Source organism: Anolis carolinensis, chromosome 1 (genome assembly GCF_035594765.1).
Source record: "Anolis carolinensis isolate JA03-04 chromosome 1, rAnoCar3.1.pri, whole genome shotgun sequence".
In the NCBI taxonomy this organism is placed as follows: Eukaryota; Metazoa; Chordata; class Lepidosauria; order Squamata; family Dactyloidae; genus Anolis; species Anolis carolinensis.
Genome location: NC_085841.1, coordinates 166,051,538 through 166,073,016, shown reverse-complemented (window position 1 = coordinate 166,073,016; position 21,479 = coordinate 166,051,538). Strand labels below are relative to the sequence as shown.

The following is a 21,479-nucleotide window of genomic DNA, read 5'->3' as shown; positions in this document are numbered from 1 at the left end:
ATTATATTATATTATATTATATTAGCTTTGGTACCTGGTGGTGCCCAGGTTATTTGAAAAATGCACTGTTTGTTTTGGAATGTTAGGTAATATCATTTAGTTAATTAGTAACACTGTTTATTAGAAAAAGCCAGTCTTTGATTTCGTTTTTTATGAATGCTCCCATTAGAAAATACATAATGATGTGAGTGAACTACAATTCCCAGAATCGTGGGTCAGTCCTCCCCAAACCAGGCCTGTATTCACAGTTGGCCATGTTGGGTCTATGTTCCAAGTTTGGTACAGATCCATTGTCGGCTGGGTTCAGTGCTCTTTGGATGCAGATGAACTTTAGTTCCCAGATTCTCAGGGCAGTCACCTCCAAACCCCGCCTATATGCACAGTTGTCCATGTTGGGTCTGTGTGCCAAATTTGGTCCAGTTACGTCGTCGGCTGGGTTCAAGGCTCTCTGAATAAGGGTGAACTACAACTTCCATATGCCAAGGACAATCACCTCCAAACCCTACCTGTATGCACATTTGGCCATGTTCTACACCCCTGGTGTAGAATTAAATAAAACAGATCACTTGGTCAAATAGCTATATTGACTTTTGTATCTCTGATTTTCAACCTTGCTAGTTGGGTTTTCCTCTGCTGTTCCCATAACTTATATATCTATAGAGTGTGGTTATGCTGCGTCTTTTTTCTATGTTGTTTTCTACATTGCCAAATAATGCACTTTCAGAATGCAGATTAACTGCATTTATCTGGATTATATGGCTGTGTAGACTCATATAGTGCAGTTTCAGAATTCAGATTAACTGCATTTATCTGGATTATATGAGTCTAAACTATATGACAGTGTAGATCAGGCATGGGCAAACTTTGGCCCTCCAGGTATTTTGGACTTCAACTCCCACAATTCCTATCAGCCTACCAGGAATTGAAGTACAAAACATAGAGGGCTGAAGTTTGCCCATGCCTGGTGTAGATCCAGCCTATACTAAGCCAACCAGGTTCTATGCTCCTCATAAATTCTTTACATCTGCTGTCACTTTACTTCTTTTGTACCTTTTATAGCTGGAATTAACAGTCTTCCTAAACTTTTGTGCCACAGTATTGACACCAAACATCTTATGGGCCTTTATCTCTATTTTGAACAGAAGGATCATTACAGCATTTTTCCCAGCAGGCAGGTATCTCCTACTTCATCAAGACTAAAATTCACATTCTTTGTTAACATGTCACATTGTTGGCTCAGTCATCTTACAATCAATATTCCAAGTTCTCTTTCCACCTCATTCGTTCTAGCTGATGAGTTTCTAGTCAATAATACAAATGCTTATTGCAAGTCCCCAAGTATTTCTAACCCTCTAACCCTGTCAGTTAAATTAAAATTTAAAGCATTGTGTGAGGATAATGTATAACTCCCCAGGTGCCCAATAACAGTCTCCTAAACAAAGAAGAGTGTTCATTTTGCTTGACAGTGTTGCTTCTTTGTGTAGGTATAATGTTCGGGGAAGGCTTTAATAAGCTAATCATACAGTTTGAGCTTTCATGGATTCTTTCTGTATTTGATTGTAGCCATAGGGCTGGATCCACAGTTCAAAGAGTTTCAGGGTCTGTATGATTTTCATCAAGTTTTCCTTTAGCCCTCTGGACCCACCTGTCAGGACCCAGGCTGCAGAGCACCAATAACCATGCGCAGAGACCAGAATCTAACTAATATCTTTATTAAGGAAATATATAAAGTTAATAAAAACAAGTGTAGAATATAGTTCAGAAGTAGACCTTTCAGGAAAGGTCAAATATAGTCCAGGAAAACAATGTCCAATATGAGATATTAAGGTCCAAAGTTGTAATCCAATAACCGAAACACACACTTTGCCAAGCAAAGTGAGGGGAAATGACAAGGTCCTTTAGTCCATGGAGCTTAATGCAAGGCTGGGGAGCAAACTAGATTCTTGGCAAACAAGGCTTGATTCAAGGCAACAAGAAGCGAGGAGCAAGAACAGGGTCCGTGGCGAAATCCGTGGCGAGGTCCGGGGAACAAGGCAGGGCTGGAACGAGAGCAAGGTCCTGGAAACTGGAGTAGCGTAGTCCACACACAATCTACTCCCGAAGCTGACGAATTGACTCCGCAAGGATTCCTTTGCGGCCAAACACCTATATAGGATCTTGTTTTCCCGCCAAAGAACGCTTTCTCTGGGGAACAAGAAACGAAACCTATGCTGTGTCCAGATGCATGACTCCTTAAACTTTCCCAAGGGAAACAGACTTAATCATCTAATTGTCTGGCAGCTATCCTGGCGCTCCGGCGAGTCGCCTCCCGAGCGCTTCTATCTTGATTATAATAAAGCCGGCGAGAAAATGGGGGAGATTTCTGCTCAAGGCTTATTTGGCTGACTTCTTGTGGGCAAACATCCTGCAGCTGCAAGGGCTCCAAATCCGGCAGAAACGGTGGGAAACCCAAGTTTTCCTCTTCATCTGTCACAACAGTACTAGGAACAGGACTACATGGCCCATGAGTCATCACACTATCCCCCTCCTCAAGGCCCCCCTCAAAAATGGGCCCTCTTCCCGAGGTGCGGGGCCGCGGCTTGGCAGGGTAGGCCTGATGGAAGCGGCGGACTAAATCGGGGGCATGGACTGCGGAAGCGTCTTCCCAAGAGCGTTCTTCGGGGCCAAAACCCACCCAGTCAATGAGATACTGAAGGCGGCGGCGGTGGAAGCGAGAATCCAAAATGTCCTGAACCTCGAATTCCTCCTCCCCATCCACCAAAACAGGAGTGGGGGCCGGCCGGTCTGCATCGGGGCGTACACCATCCGCCAGAAGGAGCAGGGAGCGATGAAACACTGGATGAATGCACATAGAGCGCGGAAGTTGAAGTTTGAAAGTCACGGGGTTAAGTTGCGCCACCACTGGATAAGGACCAATGAAACGGGCATCTAGCTTCTGGCAGGGACGGTGGGAGGGCAAAAAGCGAGTGGACAAAAGAACCCGATCTCCTACCTTGATCTCGGGGCCCGGCTGGCGATGACTGTCAGCGTGGCGTTTATAGTCCTCCTTGGCTTGGTCCAGTTGCTGGAGCAATAGTTGTTGCACCGCTGTGAGTTCTTGTAGCCAGTCCTCCGCTGCGGGGACTTCTGAGGTTTCAATGACAGGAGGAAAGAAACGTGGATGGAAGCCGTAGTTTGCAAAGAACGGGGTTTCCTTAGTTGAAGCCTGGACACCATTGTTGTAGGCAAACTCTGACAGAGATAACAGGGAAGCCCAATTGTCCTGCTGATAGTTTACATAACAGCGAAGGTATTGTTCCAAAGTGGCATTGGTGCGCTCAGTTTGCCCATCCGTTTGAGGATGGTGAGCTGAAGATAAACGAGAGTCTATGCCCAATAGTTTTTGTAGTGCCTTCCAGAAACGAGAGGTGAATTGAGATCCACGGTCTGTGACTAAACTCTTGGGCAATCCATGTAGTCTGAAAACATGCTGAAGGAATAAATCTGCAGTCTCTTTGGCCGTGGGGAGGCCATCACAGGGAATGAAATGGGCCAATTTGGTAAAAAGGTCCACCACCACTAGGATCGTGGTGAATCCAAGGGAAGGTGGTAGGTCAGTGATAAAATCTGCAGAAATTATTTCCCATGGACGAGATGGAGTAGGAAGGGGATGCAGTAGCCCTGAGGGCTTCTCCCTTCTTGTCTTGGAACGCTGGCATACCGGGCAGGTATTGACATATTTTTCCACATCCTTGCGGATCTTGGGCCACCAGAAATCTCTTAGGATCAAATGCATGGTTTTAAATAGTCCAAAATGCCCTGCTGGCTTGCAGTCATGACACAGGCGAAGAGCCTTTTCTCTGCCTGGTCCTGGAGGGATGTAGACATGATTTCTGTAGCATAGTAATCCATCCTTAAGTGAGAAAGGGAAACGTAGTCCTTGACGAATTTGATCTTGAGCCCAGGCATCCGCCTGTTGACTGGCTCTAATTTTCTGAGCGCAAAGGGGCCCTGGAGTAGAGGGAGTTGATTCAATTGGAGTGGATTTGCTGTTTCCCACTGTGAGCGTGGCAAAGTTCTCGGGCTGCAGCAATTGGGATTCAAAGGTCTCTCTGCGCCCTGCAGCATACTCTGGTTTTCGTGATAGAGCATCTGCTTGCTTGGTCTGAGCTGGGGTTACATAATGGATCTGGAAGTCAAAACGCTCAAAGAATAAAGCCCAGCGCTGCTGCCTTTGATTTAACTTGCGGGCAGTTCTTAGATGCTCTAAATTACGATGATCAGTATGGACCTCAATGGGAAATTTGGCCCCTTCTAACCAATGTCTCCAATTTTCAAAGGCTGCTTTTATGGCCAAAAGTTCCTTCTCCCAAATAGTGTAATTTCTCTCTGGGGCTGTTAGTTGACGGGAGTAAAAGGCACAAGGATGAAGATGTTCTCCCACTGGTTGCAAGAGTACAGCCCCAATTGCCACATCGGAGGCGTCAGCCTGCACAACAAAAGGGGTTTTAGGATCAGGGTGCTGTAGAATTGGCTGGGACGTGAATAATTTCTTTAGTTGCTGGAACCCTTTCTCTGCTTGCTCCGTCCAGCGGAAAGGCTGTTTTCCACGGATGCAGCTGGTGATTGGGTCAGACCAGCGGGCAAAGTCTGGAATGAACTTGCGGTAGTAGTTCGCGAACCCCAAGAAACGTTGCACCTCTTTCTTGTTGGTTGGTGCCCGCCATTCCAATACTGCTGAAACCTTTGCCGGGTCCATGGAGAGCCCTTGTGGCGAGACATGGTATCCCAGGAAATCAACCTCTTCAAGATCAAAGGCGCATTTTTCCAACTTGGCATATAGTCCATGATCCCGCAAACGTTGTAACACCATTCTGACGTGCTTCTCATGTTCTGATTGTGATCTAGAAAACACCAAAAAATCGTCCAAGTAGATGATCAAGAACCGATCTAGATAGTCCTGAAAGATATCGTTGACAAAGTGCTGGAACGTTGCGGGAGCTCCACATAAACCATAATTCATGACTAGGGACTCGAATAATCCGAATTTGGTCTGGAAGGCGGTTTTCCACTCGTCCCCCTCCCTGATGCGAACTAGATTGTAAGCCCCCCGAAGATCCAGCTTGGTGTAAACCTTGGCCCCTCGAAGCCGGTCTAATAGGTCCGAGATCAAAGGCAGGGGATAGCGGTTCCGCTTCGTGATATTATTCAATGCTCTATAGTCCACAACCAAGCGTAGGTCCCCTGACTTCTTTTTCACAAACATCACCGGGGAAGCAGCTGGGGATTGAGAGGGTCTGATGAATCCCTTGCGAAGATTTGACTCTATGAACTCCCTGAGAGCTTCTTGCTCTGGTTCAGTCAGGGAGTAGAGGTGTCCTCGCGGGATCGGGGCCCCCTCCACCAAGTCAATGGCACAATCATAAGGCCTATGCGGGGGTAGTTTCTCGGCTTCCTTTTCATTGAAAACATCCCAAAAGTCTGAGTATTTCTTGGGCAAGGTGATGATGGATTCAGCGTCTGTGGCATGGCAGACCTTGGCTACAAGACAATGGTTTTGGCAATATTTAGAAGCAAACTGCAGTTCTCTGTTGGTCCAAGAGATGCTGGGGTCGTGGAGTGTCAGCCATGGGATTCCCAAAATCACAGGGAAGTGAGGAACCTCGGTAACAAAAAAGGAAATCACTTCCATGTGTTCCCTTATCCACATTCTGGTGGGTTCAGACCATTGGCTTACTGGACCTGTCTTTAGGGGGCGGCCATCTATGGCTTGCACCACCCGGGCATTCTTGAAATCGTGATATTGTAATCCCAGAGAGTCGGCATACTCTCTATCGATGAAATTGTTTGTTGCTCCTGAGTCTATCATGGCATGGATCATGACGGGTCCTTTTTTCGCTGACCACAAGGTGACCACTAGGAGAAATAGGACCCCGGTTGGCGGCTCTTGAGTGGGGTTTCTGACCGGGTTGGCGAGCCTCTCTACGCCCGGTCGCTGGCTTCCCCCGCCGGCTTTGCGCCAGCCGCCTCGGCCGTCTCTGTCTCCACGGAGGACGCCGCCGCCAAACGAGCGGCGGGCTTTCTTTTGGCTGGACACTCTCTGGCAAAGTGGCCCCCGTTTCCGCAGTACCAACAGAGGTTTAAACGTTGGCGGCGGGCCTTCTCGGCAACATCTAATCTGGGACGCACATTGCCCAACTGCATCGGCACCTCCTCGCTTTCTCTGGGGTATGGGGCTGGTGGCGGGGGTCTCCACATTGGACGTGGCTGGATGCCGGCGGGAGCGGGAGGTTTTGCTCCAGCTCTTCCACTCTGGCCTCGGAGCCACTGTTTTCTGTTGGCAAGCATGACTTCGGCTCGTAAACATTGGTCAATAAGTCTTTCAAGAGAGTTTGGAGGATCCACCTTGGAAATTTCTTCCAACATCTCGATGTTGAGATCCTCCCGAAACTGTCCTCTGAGGGCTACATCATTCCAACCGGTGTTTTGGGCCAGCACTCGGAACTCGGCTATGTACTGGGACAAGGGCCTGTCCCCTTGGAGAAGGCGCCGGAGTTTGTGGCCGGCCGCCTCTAAATTGTCCTCAATCCCCCAAGTCGCGTTAAGGTGATTCAGGAAGTTTTGCGCGGAACTTAGGTGTGGGGAGGCTTCATCAAACAGCGCCGTCGCCCAATTGGCCGCTGGCCCATCTAGGAGACTGTAAATCCACGCCACCTTGATGTCTTCTTGGGGAAATTCGGCATGACGGGCTTCTAGGTATGCCTGGTATTGGCGACGGAAAACATGAACCTTGGAAGCTTCTCCAGAAAACTTGGTTGGTAGCGCCAGGGCAGGGAGACGGGCTCCGCGTTCCTTCAAGCCCCGTATTTCTCTCTCCTGCGTATGGAGTGTATCTCGGATTCTGTCCACTTCATCCTTGGAGATGGTGTAGCTGAGTGGTTGGGCTTCCGCCCTGGTTCCCGTAGACATTCTGGCCTAGGTTAATTGGTGCTTAAGTTGGCGGAGTCAAACTGTCAGGACCCAGGCTGCAGAGCACCAATAACCATGCGCAGAGACCAGAATCTAACTAATATCTTTATTAAGGAAATATATAAAGTTAATAAAAACAAGTGTAGAATATAGTTCAGAAGTAGACCTTTCAGGAAAGGTCAAATATAGTCCAGGAAAACAATGTTCAATATGAGATATTAAGGTCCAAAGTTGTAATCCAATAACCGAAACACACACTTTGCCAAGCAAAGTGAGGGGAAATGACAAGGTCCTTTAGTCCATGGAGCTTAATGCAAGGCTGGGGAGCAAACTAGATTCTTGGCAAACAAGGCTTGATTCAAGGCAACAAGAAGCGAGGAGCAAGAACAGGGTCCGTGGCGAAATCCGTGGCGAGGTCCGGGGAACAAGGCAGGGCTGGAACGAGAGCAAGGTCCTGGAAACTGGAGTAGCGTAGTCCACACACAATCTACTCCCGAAGCTGACGAATTGACTCCGCAAGGATTCCTTTGCGGCCAAACACCTATATAGGATCTTGTTTTCCTGCCAAAGAACGCTTTCTCTGGGGAACATGAAACGAAACCTATGCTGTGTCCAGATGCATGACTCCTTAAACTTTCCCAAGGGAAACAGACTTAATCATCTAATTGTCTGGCAGCTATCCTGGCGCTCCGGCGAGTCGCCTCCCGAGCGCTTCTATCTTGATTATAATAAAGCCGGCGAGAAAATGGGGGAGATTTCTGCTCAAGGCTTGTTTGGCTGACTTCTTGTGGGCAAACATCCTGCAGCTGCAAGGGCTCCAAATCCGGCAGAAACGGTGGGAAACCCAAGTTTTCCTCTTCATCTGTCACAACAGTACTAGGAACAGGACTACATGGCCCATGAGTCATCACACCACCTTAGAGGTTAATCCAGAACTGTGTGGGAGTCGTTATTGCTATGGGGAGGGGAAAGACTACAAGAAGAATGAGTGAAAATCACTTCTTTCCATCATTGTTTTAGCAGGAGGCTCTACTAGAGATGCATGCATGTCTTCATCTGCTCACGTGTAGAGGAAAATTGAGGCTGGAATGTGGGTGCACACATAAACCGTGTGGCCAACAGCTTTTCAGACTTTCAGGCACAAAGATAGCGCTATGTAATTAAGTGTGGTTAGAAAACCCCAATGATCAGAAATCCTGGGTTTCTGTTATGAGATCAATCAATTGCATTCAACAGAGTGCTGCTTCAAGAACGCTAAAACACATGAAGGTCTGGGAGGCAGCAATGCATCCGGTGGCATTTGCAGGCACGGGTTCTGTGTGCACCTTCTTTCTTTCTCCCTCCCAGATTAGGGCTGCAGGTGAGCAGGTGAACACTCCATAGGGCTTACATCTGAGTTTCTGTTTGGATAAGGACACTGTGGAGCCAATTTATAATATTACAGGTTTTTTCAAAATGGTAGACCCTATTTCAAAAGAGTATATTTTGTGATGGCAACATGTTATAGTTTACTCAAAAGGCTACTAATTGTTTCATGAGTTAATCAGATTTTGCTAACCATTTTGAGCCAGACCCAAATCTAAAAAACAACTTCACAAATGGAGAATATATCATTTACACCTTATGTCGTGGGATTGCCACCTTGCAGATGACTGATACCAGGAGCTGTTTGTGTGCTGGGAGAGGGATCTAGCGGTAATCCTTTGAAACTTTATGCCCCATACTTTCAAGGTGTAAGAGATTTATTTGTGGGCGGTCTGTGGCCCACAAATGGGGGGACGGGGGACGCCTGGCTTGACAGCAGTTCGTGTGAAAAAGATCTTGGAGTCCTCGTGGACAACAAGTTAAACCTGAGCCTACAATGTGATGCAGCGACAAAAGCCAATGGGATTTTGGCCTGCATCAATAGGAGTATAGTGTCTAGATCCAGGGAAGTCATGCTCCCCCTCTATTCCGCCTTGGTCAGACCACACCTGGAATACTGTGTCCAATTCTGGGCACCACAATTGAAGGGAGATGTTGACAAGCTGGAAAGTGTCCAGAAGAGGGTGACAAAAATGATCACCAAAAATGAGGAGCGGCTTAAAGAGCTGGGCATATTTAGCCTGCAGAAGAGAAGGCTGAGAGGAGACATGATAGCCATGTATAAAAATGTGAGGGGAAGTTATAGGGAGGAGAGAGCAAGCTTATTTTCTGCTGCCCTAGAAACTAGGATGCGAAACAATGGCTTCAAACTGCAGGAAAGGAGATTCCACCTGAACATTAGGAAGAACTTCCTCACTGTGAGAGCTATTTGGCAGTGGAACTCTCTGGCCCGGGGTGTGGTGGTGGCTCCTTTTTTGGAGGCTTTTAAGCAGAGGCTGAATAACCATCTATTGGGGGTACTTTGAATGTCATTTTCCTGCTTCTTGGCAGGGGGTTGGACTGGATGGCCCATGAGGTCTATTCCAACTCTATGATTCATGATCCATCTTTTTGAATCACCCTATATTTTTTCAAGCATGGAATGGGTTGCCTAAGCATTTTATGGCTTGAGGCAAATATATTTTGTTTTGGTTTTTAAGCCTTTCAAAATTAATTTTATAGGGAACCTGGAACAAGCTTTGGTTTTGATTTGCATACTTCACTTTTATTTAAATTATGAATTATACATACACACACACACACACACACACACAGGAAACATCCGCAATGATATGTGTTATTACACTAATCCGGAGCCAAATCTTTTCCAGGTGGACAATGCGAAAGATTTGCTTTTTTTTGGTGGCTTACAACTTCTGATAAATGGGCTAAACAGCACTGAACCCCTGATGAAGGAATATGTATCCTTTGTACTTGGAGCAGCCATGTCAAGGTGAGTGTGTCTAAGGGGAGGTGTCTGTGAGTTAGACAGGAAGGAAAGAATAACCATAAAAAGCAGACAATATCGGACTACCCAATTAGACAGAGTGCTTACAGATTTTGGCACCACGCTGTGTGGTCAACTGTGCCCGATGCTCCTGTTATCAGAAGTGATCAACCCCAACATGATTAAAGATGTGCTGTAGTTGCTAGGCAACTGCACAAGGTTGTGTCTTCCTTGGAACTGGCAAAGCAGCTGACCAGCTGCTGAAAGGCCTTTGAAGCAGCACAAGGACTGACCCCATCCACATGTTCAGGTAGAGGTTTTCAGGGTGCTGAATTTTACAACAAAGAATCAAGACCGTGGAGTGGATGCTGTGGTTATTAAGTGATACTTGGATTTTAAAATATGGTCTTGCTGCAAGGATTCCAGACCTTTCAGAAACAAAGCCTCAAGTGAGAATGTTATTGTGATGAGAGCAAAAAGTCAAGCCATATTCTAAGGTTTATCCACAACCCTCAGAATCAAGGACAGGAAGTGTGTGGACCACTAGAAGTTGATGTACCACAACTCCCATCAGTCCTAACCGACAGTAAGTGATGATGTAAGTTGCAAGTGAACATCATGTGGAGTGCAACTCATATTACTACTCAGAAGGCACAAAATCACAGCAACACATCAGACACCATTCGCCCCCAGGTATTGATAGATTGCCATCCTCATCCTTCCTAATCTGCCTAGCTAATGATGTGAAACCATGAAAGCTGCAGCCCAGCCACATCTGGAGTGCTACATATTCCCTACTAATGTAAGCAAATAATTTTGCAGTTTAGAAAAGAAAGAACAGGCCAAAGAAAGAACTGTGCAAATTTCACTTGGGGTTTCAGTCATGGATCTTATGCATATCTGCTGTCATCATCCTTTACTCCCAAATAAAGACCATGGAATATTCCATTGCTCAAGTAAAAATGTCAAATACAGTAGAGTTTTGCTTATCCAACGTTCTGTATTATCCAATGCAGTCTGCCTTTTAGTAGTCAATGTTTTTGTAGTCAATGTTTTCAATACATTGCGATGTTTTGGTGCTAAATTTGTAAGTAGAGTAATTACTACATAACGTTACCGTGTATTGAACTGCTTTTTCTGTCAATTTGTTGTAAAACATGATGTTTTGGTGCTTAATTTGTAAAATAATAACATAATTTGACGTTTAATAGGTTTTTTCCTTAATCCCTCCTTATTATCCATCATTTTCACTTATCCAACATTCTGCCGGCCCGTTTATGTTTGATAAGCGAGACTCTACTCTACTATCAATCCTATTTCATGTTTAAAGCACTTTTTACACCTGCCCTTCTAGGAGCACTGCTTTGACCGTCAATTTTGGGACATGTTATGCAGACCGGGATTTTAAAGTACAATATGACTGGACTGTGGTATGATAAGGCTGGTGCAGCACTTCCACTAGTATCATTAGCCAGATCTACACTGTCATATAATGTAGCTTGAACTGCATTGAACTACATTATATGGGTCTACACTGGCCGTATAATGCAATTCAAGTTCCATTATATGACAATGTAGATCCAGGCTCAAACAGGTGGAAATAGAGTAGTATAGCTCTATCTTGCATGTGGCATGTATTTCATGATTCTGTGTATTATTGATTTGTCCTTGTCCTTTAGTATTTGACATTAAGTTTTTCAGCTAGATATCTCTAGCTCTAATATAATTCATTATAAGTACTTGCATGAGTTTTTGTGATACTGGCTTTTGTTAAATTGCATTCTATTGAATATTATTTAAGTAAGTCAAGGCTAGTCTATTAAAACTTCTCCTTTTCTTTACATTTTAGTTTAGTTAAAAAGATTTTATTTCAGCATTTTTATGTGCTTGATAGGGTTTTTTTTGTGGTGAACAACCTTCCAGTCTAAGAACTAGATGCTTGTTGATTGTTGCCATGCTGTCTTATAATGAAATATTTCTCCAGACCCGACGCTAAAGGGTCCTCTTGAAAAGATCACTGAACAGATTTTGTTCCTGGCCTTTGTTCCTATCTCCTTTCTACCTCTCTTTTGAGGGATGGAGAGAGGGAGTCGTAATTTTTTCTGCTTGCTTCACACTCTTTTTGGGACATTGCTCTTCTCCACTGCATGAGCTACGTACCATCTTTCCCTGATGCAGAAGCGAATGAACTTTGAAAATTAGCACAATGTCTTGGAGCTTTCTCGTTGGCCTAATGATTAACTGTGTATATTTTGGAGTTTGGGTTGACCTATAGTTCCTTTGGTTCTGCTCTTGGTTGCCAGTGGTAACTGCTTGGATTGGTGATGATACCATAAACAGAGTGTAGGTGTTTTTTTGTTTTTTTTAAAAGAAAGAATCAGAACAAGCTTTGGTTTCATCCAATGGGTCATACAGTTGGCCCTTTATATCTAGTGATTTTGCTTCCATGAATTCTCCTATCTATCTATCTATCTATCTATCTATCTATCTATCTATCTATCTATCTCACACACAAAGATATGTGTGCGTGTATGCATGCACACACATTCTCTCTCTCTCTCTCTCTCTCTCTCTCTCTATATATATATATATATAGAGAGAGAGAGAGAGAGAGAGAGAGCTGCCTGCCTGCTTTCTCCCTTCTCCAGCTCTGAAAAGGCCTACCTCACAATTTCTCTATGGCTATGCTCTGGCAGCCTTTCCTTCTGACTCTTTTGTGTCTTCCTCCATTTCCCCCATACACCTTCTCCCTCTCTCTTTTTTCTTTTTTCTTTTTTCTTGCTTTCCCACATACACTTTCTCCATTTCCTCTCTCCCTCTTTCTTCCATTTCTTCGTTCCCTCTTCCTTTCCCTTCTTTTTCTTTCTTCCTTTCCTCCTTTCATACCCTTCCCCCTTTTCTTTCTCTTCCTTCCCTCCTTTTTTCTTCCTCTCTTCCTTCTTTCTTTCTGTATCTTCCCTTTTTTCTCTTTCTTCTCTTCCCTCTCCTGGTACCTATCTCCCATTCTCCTTTCTTTCTTTCCTTCATCACTTAGAATAATAGAGTTGGAAGAGACCTCGTGGGCCATCTAGTTCAGCCCCCAGGCAAGAAGCAGGAAAACTGCATTCAAAGCACCCCCAATAGATGGTTATTCAGCCTCTGCTTAAAAGCCTCCAAAGAAGGAACCTCAACCACACTCTGGAGCAGAGAGTTCAATTGCCGAACAACTCACAGTGAGGAAGTTCTTCCTACTGCTCAGGTGGAATTTCTTTCCCTGTAGTTTGAAGCCATTGTTCTGCTCCCTCCTCCCTATGACTTCCTCTCACATATTTATACATGGCCCTCATCATGTCTCCTTTCAGCCTTCTCTTCTGCAGGCTAAAGACGTCCAGCTTTTTAAGCCGCCCCTCATATGGCCTATTCTCTGGATCCTTGATCATTTTAATCACCCTCCTCTGGACACTTTCCAGCTTGTCAACATCTCCCTTCAATTGCGGTGCCGAGAATGGGACACAGTGTTATTCTAGGTGTGGTCTGACCAAGGCAGAATAGAGGGGTAGCATGACTTCCCTAGATCTAGGCACTATACTCCTATTGATGCAAGCCAAAATCCCATTGGCTTTTTAAGCTGCCACATCGCATTGTTGGCTCATGTTCACCTCCCTCCCCATGAGGACTCCAAGATCTTTTTCACACGTACTGCTGTCGAGCCAGGCGTTCCCCATTCTGTATCTTTGCATTTCATTTTTTCTGCCTAAGTGGAGTAGCTTGCATTTGTCCCTGCTGAACTTCATTTTGTTAGTTTCAGCCCATCTCTCTAATCTGTTAAGATCATTTTGAATTCTGCTCCTGTCTTCTGGAGTATTGGCTATCCCTCCCAATTGGTGTCGTCGGCAAACTTAATGATCATGCCTTCTAGCCCTTCATCTAAGTCATTAATAAAGATGTTAAAACTAACCGGTCCTAAGACAGAACCCTGCTTATGGCACTCCACTCGTCACTTCTTTCCAGGATGAAGAGGAAGCATTGGTGAGCACCCTTTGGGTAATGTAGTTTTGCCTAGCCCACATTTGACTAGTTTTTTGCCAAAAGGTCATGGGGGACCTTGTCAAAGGCCTTACTGAAATCCAGTTATGCTACATCTACAGCATTCCCCACATTGACCCAGCTTGTAACTCTATCGAAAAAAGAGATCAGATTAGTCTGGCATAGCTTGTTTTTGATAAATTCATGTTGACCATTAGCGATGCCTGCATTAATTTCTAAGACCACTTCCTTAATGATCTTTTCCAGAATCTTCCCCTCATATACGTCACTTAGCAACATCAAATGGGCTTCACTCCCTTAGTTTCCTAGTGACATGACAGAGGGCCACTTCACCTAGCCACAGCCAACCACTTTTTTCCTTTTTAAGTTCAAATCCCCCAATTATTTTAAGTTGGATAATGAAGGGTTTGTTTCCAAAGTTTGATCCAGATCCATCTAGTCACGTAAGAGCCTTCATGGTACAAGTCAACCACATAAATGACATAAATAACAACTGCCACATAAATAACAGCTGCTAGAAACAATGCTGCATTCAATAAATACATCCGATGATAGAAAGATTTTAATTCCAAAAGACAAACCTTGATTTTGTTGTTTTATATAAGGGTCACGGGTTTGCTATGCCATTGTATATGAATGGGACTTGCGCATCCATTGATTTCGGTATCCACAGGGGGTCTGGATCCAAACCCCAGTGAATACTACTGAACAGCATTTTAGATGGAGGCGCCCAGGGATTTCTCACTTCCCATCCCATTTGGCCTGAAACACAGGGTCCCATAGTTCTAAACTCAGGTCCTGGGGCTTTTCCCCAGCATATATTTTGGAAAGGAATGGCGATTGTCACATATAGCTATGCTGTCAAATTAATTTAACTGCACCCAGTCATGGCATTCATCCATTTCAGCATTCCTGTCCTATTGTGACCTTCTGTGACTGACTGTCTGGAAGTGAGTTTCCCCATAAAGGATGACTTCTTATAGGTATTCACTTCAGATAAATCCTTTTGTTCCCTTTAGGAAACATTTCTTCTTCTGGGCCTATTTAGTAGGGCTTTCCACAACGTGCTTTAATTTAGTAGGGATCAGAAGGTGATAGGATTGACCTCCCCCCAACAAATGCCGGGGCTGCTGCTTTTCTTGGCCATTATTCATAACTCCTGCCACATAAATAACAGCTGCTAGAAACAATCCTGCATTCAATACAGCCTCCCCTTCAGAAAGGCACCGAAGGAGAATAACCATGGCAACAGTTGCTGAGGACGGGCCTTCTTAACTGGAGAGCGTCATGCTTTGTAGAGAACAATAGGAGCTACTTTGCAAACAAGGTGGCACACACCTTGCTGGGGAGGAGTCACAGTGTGGGGTGGCCACACTGAGCGAAGCTAGCCTTCCATCTTCGCTCCTTGGTGCCTATACATTTTTAAGGGGCTGATCAAATTCAGTAATTATTATTGCATTCATAAAATGATTTGCAAGTGACTAATGCGAGCAGCATTTTATGTGTTAGTAAAACTTGCACTGGTCTTTGAGGAGAAATGAATGCAGAGGCAACCATCAAAGGCTGGATCAGAGGGTTCTGGGCAAGAATTATAACAACTTCAATAGAGGCTGAAATAGGGAGGGAGGGCTGAGAAGAATGGTCAAATGCATGTCTTACTTCAGTGGGTTTTGACCTTTTAAGGGCCTCTGAGCTTTGAAAATCTGATGAACATTATAATCTCCCCTCCCCAGAACAAGACACTCAAATACAATTTTCAGAGTAACAGAAATCCAAGCAAGAAAAAAAAATCATATTTGTGTGCCCAGTTGATGAGTCCTGCAAAGTCCTTCCATGGACCCGCAGAACCTCAGGTGAAATATCCCCACTTTAGTTGATGTTTCTAAAAAGAAGGGGACGTGGATACACAGTGGGTTAAACCGCTAATCTGCAGTACTTGCTGACCAGAAGGTTGGCTGTTCGAATCCACTGGAAGAGGTGAGTTCCCACTGTTAGCCCCAGCTTCTTCCAACCTAGTAGTTCAAAAACATGCAAATGTTAGTAGATCAATAGGATCAATAGGTATCGCTTTGGTGGGAAGGTAACGGCACTCCATGTAGTCATGCTGGCCACATGACCTTCGAGGTGTTTACAAACAACTCTGGATCTTCGGCTTAGAAATGGAGATGAGCACCACCCCCTAGAGTCGGACACGTCTAGACTTAATGTCAGAGGAAAACCTTTACCTTTACTAGTTGATGTTTGTTGGTGTGAATTATAGTGGTGGATGTGCTTCAGGGTGCAGTGAATGGAAAACTGTAGGAGCAGGTACTGGTCAAAAAGGATTCTGGCAAGAGTACCTAGTTTAAGAAGTTTAAGAAGTTGAGATGGACCTACTGGTTTTCATTGATGGGCTGGCAGAGAATATAATATTTATGGTGTTTCATGTATATTTTCAAGCTTTATAATATATAGTAGTGATTTTTTTATATCAGTCATTCAGAAGCCTTCAGTGGCAGTGAACCAGATTTCTAGAAGCGGTACTGAACTGGATGAAACTTTTCCCTACCACATTGAAGGTACAGTTGATAAAAGGTTTGTCTGCATAGGATGATGGTGTTCAACCAATTTTGCAAATGGCTGCAGTTTTCAAAAATGATTCAGTGTGCTTTGTGCTGTTCATAGAACGTCTTTTGTCATTGGGGTGATAGTGAAGTAGAGTGTTGTCTTTCAGTTAGGGTTGAAAGTTACGCTGTGGCCTTCCATTGTTACTGTTGTTTCCAATGTATGATGATCCTAAAACAAACCTGTCATGGGCTTTTCTTGGCAAGATTGGTTCAGAGAGGGTTTGCCCTTGCAGAAGGTCACCCAGTGGGTTTTTACAGCTTAACAGGGGTTTGAACCCAGGCTTCCAGAGTCCAATGGTCAAAGCACTACACCATGCTGACTTTCTGTTGGACAGTGATAATCTGGCTGTAGTTATCAGTCATCTGATAGGTTCCAAATTGGATTGTTGGGACTGCCTTTGGAGTGGGCCCAGAAAGTGCAACTATATCAAAATACTGTAGAACTGTTAGATGAATAGCAAGAGACCAGATTGAGAGATCATATCAAACATGTTTTAAAACAGAAGCAGTTGGCTCACATGTACATTTTGAACTCAAAATGTTACCTCGCAATAAAAAGCAGACTTTATTTTCTGGTGTTTTCTGGACAGTCTTCAGTACAGAGATGTCCTGTCACTAACAGTCTCTGAGGGTCTGTCTCTGAGGGCTGCCATCATCTGAGTTAAGTTTGGTGAGAACAATCGGAGCAAAAGAGAGACGTCTTGGTGATAGTGCCATGCCCATGGAAGACTTCAAGTGAAGAATATTGTTTTTACCCAGAATTGTAATCTTCTAAAGTGTTAAGAGTTGTCACTTAAATCATGAAGAAGTTTTCATGTGGATTATGCAACTGGGAGATCCTGGGAGAAAGTAACTGCTTCCACCACATGTTGTGACTCTTGTAGTCGATGCTTCTTTGTGCGCTTGGCAATGTGCACACCATCAGCTGAGCCTGGATGAGGCAAGAGCAAAATACAAATGTCTTTCTTGCTATGCGTGTTAAAGGAATTATTGTGCAAATAACAACCAAGTGTCACTGGCAAATGTTCCATGAATTACTCAGTGGATTTTCTGGGAGTACCATCCTTAATTTCAGGGAACTGGTATATAAATGTAACATTATACCTAAATAATCTGCTAACCTCACCTCCTCCAAGGTGAACTGAACCATCTAAACTGGGCTCTACAGGCCAATGGATACCCCATCACAGAAGAGCTGCAAGGCCTAGAAAAAGCCATGAGAGTAAAGACAAAGGATCTCCCAGAGAAAAGGATCTCCCAGAGGAAAGGTGTTCTTATATATCAGAGGAAGTGTTCTTACCATACATCAAGGGAACTACTGACCACATAGGGGAGCTGATGAAGAAACACAATCTACAAATGATCTACACACACACTAAGAAAATCCAACAAATGCTATGTTAAACAAAGGACAAGAGGGATCCTCTCACTTCTGCGGGCATCTACCATATACTATGCAGGGACCACCAAACACAGTATTGCCCAAACATGAATCAAGGAATATGAAAGGCACCGCAGAATAATTCAACAGAGAAGTCAGCCATAGCAGAGCACTTAATAAACCAACCTGGACACAGCATATTATTTGAGAATACAGAAATGCTGGACCACTCTTAACAACCACCATGTCAGACAACACAGGGAAGCAATTGAAATCCACAAGCATGTGGACAATTTCAACAGAAAAGAGGAAACCATGAAAATGAACAATCTGGCTACCAGTATTTAAAATCTCTAAAATCCAGTAAATAAAGAACAACACTCTGAAAACAGAATACCAGACATGAAACAGTCAGGGCCAGCTTACACCTCCTAACAAAGGATTCCCCTGGGCAGGAAGTATTTTTTATTTTAGGACATACATACACATACACAACATTTACAAATCCCACCACCACCATGAGGATTATCTTCTTTTACATATTAATTCTGTTTGAGACAATCCTTCTAGATTTACATACTGTATAACATTTCTATCCTATTTCTTTTGAAAATAGAATGCAAGAAGTTGAAGAAAATGGAACCAGGTCAAGAATTGTATTATGAATAAGTCTAGAGATCAGGCCATAAGAAATGAAAATAGGAATTCTAGACATGAAACAATCAGGGCCAGCTAACACCTCCCAACAAAGGACTCCCCCCGGCAGGAACCAGCCAGGCCTTGAAGCTGCAAGGCTTTTCAATGTTAATCAGGATGATTACTTGCAGCATTCGCACTTGCCTCCAACAGACAAGGGTTCCTTCTCCACCCTGGACCTTCAACAGATGTAAAATCTACCTTACCTAGTTTCCAATATACCTCACAACCTCTGAGGATGCCTGCCATACTGGTAGATGCGGGTGAAATGTCAGGAGAGAATGCTTCTGGAACATGGCCATACAGCCCGGAAAACTCACAGCAACCCAGTGATTCCAGCCATGAAAGCCTTCAACAACACATCATACCTAAAGTTTGCCAGATGAACTAAAGAGAATTTGTCCCATTTGTAATCTTTGGTGGGTGTGTGTGTGTGTGTGTGTGTGTGTGTGTCTGAATTGTTGTATGTTCACTTTTTCAGAGGGAAACTTTCTCTTCTTTGATCTGAAAAGCTGATCCTAGAATAAGATTGTGAACAGATGGGGATAATAAGTGTTTGAATAAATCATCATGTTAATAGAAACAGGAGAGCCAGAAGAAGTAGGGAATGAGCTGAGTTTTTCTTTTTAAAAGCAAGAAACAGATGTAACATAAAATGAGTGGATTATTCTATTAAATAGTATAAAGGAAATTCAAGGGAGAGAGAGTCCCTTGCTAAAGCAGCCTCTCTAGTGAAGGAAGGTTGTGCCATTATTAAATGTCTTACATTAAAGAGGTACAGTTAGAAAGCTTTATGCTCCCTGTACCTCACTGTCATTAGTTCAATTTAATATTGGCCATACTTCATTTGCTATTGCATTGCTGATTATCCAGTATTCCCCCCCCCCCCACCCCCAAATGCGGCGCCTTTCCCCACTGCTAAACATCCATCTGTCGCTTACGGTCAGTCTTGAAATGTTTATTGCACAGCAATAGTAAGCTCATATGGTTGGTGGCACTGCCAGCTATTTTTAAAGACTTGTTTTCTTCTCATTGTCATTTTTCACAACAGCTTTTCTCTTTGGGAAGGATTGGGAATGTCTGTTGTAAGCTGAAAGTTGCATTCATCTTTACGTCAGTGTGTAAAGGGATCTTGTAGCACCTTAGAGACTTACTGAGATAACTTAGTAGGTAGTATAAGCTTTTGTAGGCTTAAGAGTGCATCTACACTGTAGAATTAGATGTACCCTAAATTTACTTCCTAAGATGCATAGCATGAAGTACATCTGTTATATATAAGCCAGATGAATCCCTTTATAATAAAGTGTGAACGCAATTGTTTTCATGTATCAAATATTCCTCTTTTTTAAAGGTTTCTCTTTGTTTCTCTTTGTGGGAACGGGGATTAAGTCCAGTAGAAATTGCTGGATCTTTTCTCCTTCTAAAGCAGTGGTTCTCTACCTGTGGGTCCCCAGATGTTTTGGCCTACAACTCCCAGAAATCCCAACCAGTTTACCAGCTGTTACGATTTCTGGGAGTTGAAGGCCAAAACATCTGGAGACCCACAGGTTGAGAACTACTGTTCTAAAGCCAGGCGGTTGGGGTGGAAAGAAGTCTTTCATTGGCTTCTTGATCTAGGCAAAGAGGCGATGTGTTTGCTTCTCCTTCTCTCAGTCACAAACAGGGTAGTGACTAACAGGATGGAGGGATGTATTTAATCTGCCTCTGTGCCAAGGTATGATGGAGCTAAACCTTCTTTTTCCAAGGCCAAAAGAATGGCAGTTTGGAAATAGAGCCCCCGCTAAGCTGCTGAACTTGCTGACCAAAAGGTCGGCGGCTCGAATCTGGGGAGCGGGGTGAGTTCCCGCTCTTAGCCCCAGCTTCTGCCAGCCTAGCAGTTTGAAAACATGCAGATGTTAGTAGATGAATAGGTACCGCTCCAGTGGGAAGGTAACGGCACTCCATGCAGTCATGCCGGCCACATGACTTTGGAGGCATCTATGGACAATGCCAGCTCTTTGGCTTAGAAATGGAGATGAGCACCTTTACCTTGGAAATAGAAAGAGTCTTGTCTTCTGCTTCTGGGTTTAGGCATGATGGAGCTACTATGCCTGCCTCTTCTTCTTCCCAAGTCAGGACAGTGGCAGTTGGGATAGATGGAGGCGCTTCTTGGCTTAGACTCCAAAAGTTACATTTTTGAAAGTCACTCTTTGGTCTTTCCCTCCTTAAAATGAATGAGAAACATGGAACCACTGTAATCTATAAGCTGCTGCCTCTTCCCAACAGCTTCTTTATTACCACAGCAGAGGCACATCAGAAACCAGTACTGAACCTTACAGTTTTTCTCTTCCACTATTGAACAGGCTATACTCTTGTAACTAAAAGTTACAGTAACACTGCCCAATGGTGTAAAGTTGTTCCTCCCCAGAAATGCAGGTGAAGCTATGGGGAGGTGGTCAGGGCACCCTCCATAAGAATTTGGTGCTCCAAGTGAAAATAACTTTCAATCCTTGTAGTTCCTTATATTTTGGGCATAGCAAAGATTGAGACATGCAAACTTCTTCACAACTGTTGTTTATTCGTTCATTAGCTCCGTGACCTCATGGACCAGCCCACGCCAGAGCTCCCTGTCGGGGGAGGCCACCCCCAGCTCCTTCAAGGTCAAGCCAGTCACTTCAAGGATCCCATCTATCCATCTTGCCCTTGGTTGGCCCCTCTTCCTTTTCCTTTCATTTCCCCCAGTATCATTCTCTTCTCCAAACTTCACATCCAGAACTCTTATATTTGATTGGTAACTTTGCTGTCCCTTTGGATACCTGAACAGCACTTCTATATGGACCTTTATAAGTTACTGCAATGCTAGAAATTTGGGAACTAAATGAAAAATTATTTTGGGAGAGGCAGTGATCTTATTTGGGAGGGGGCAGTGCTCTCATTGTCACGCAGTAGCTACATACCTTTTAAAGTTAGAATTTGAATATACCTATTCTTT

General features: G+C 44.1%; 1 protein-coding gene across 2 annotated transcripts in view; it reads left to right on the top strand.

Annotated features, from left to right (window-relative positions):
• sil1 (SIL1 nucleotide exchange factor) overlaps window positions 1-21,479 on the top strand; it is a 76,410-nt gene that overhangs the window by 31,980 nt on the left and 22,951 nt on the right. For both annotated transcript variants that reach the window (XM_003215258.4, XM_008115376.3), the window contains exon 7: window positions 9,684-9,805. In XM_003215258.4, the coding sequence (XP_003215306.2) occupies window positions 9,684-9,805 (122 nt within the window). The remainder of the gene's footprint in view (window positions 1-9,683; window positions 9,806-21,479) is intronic.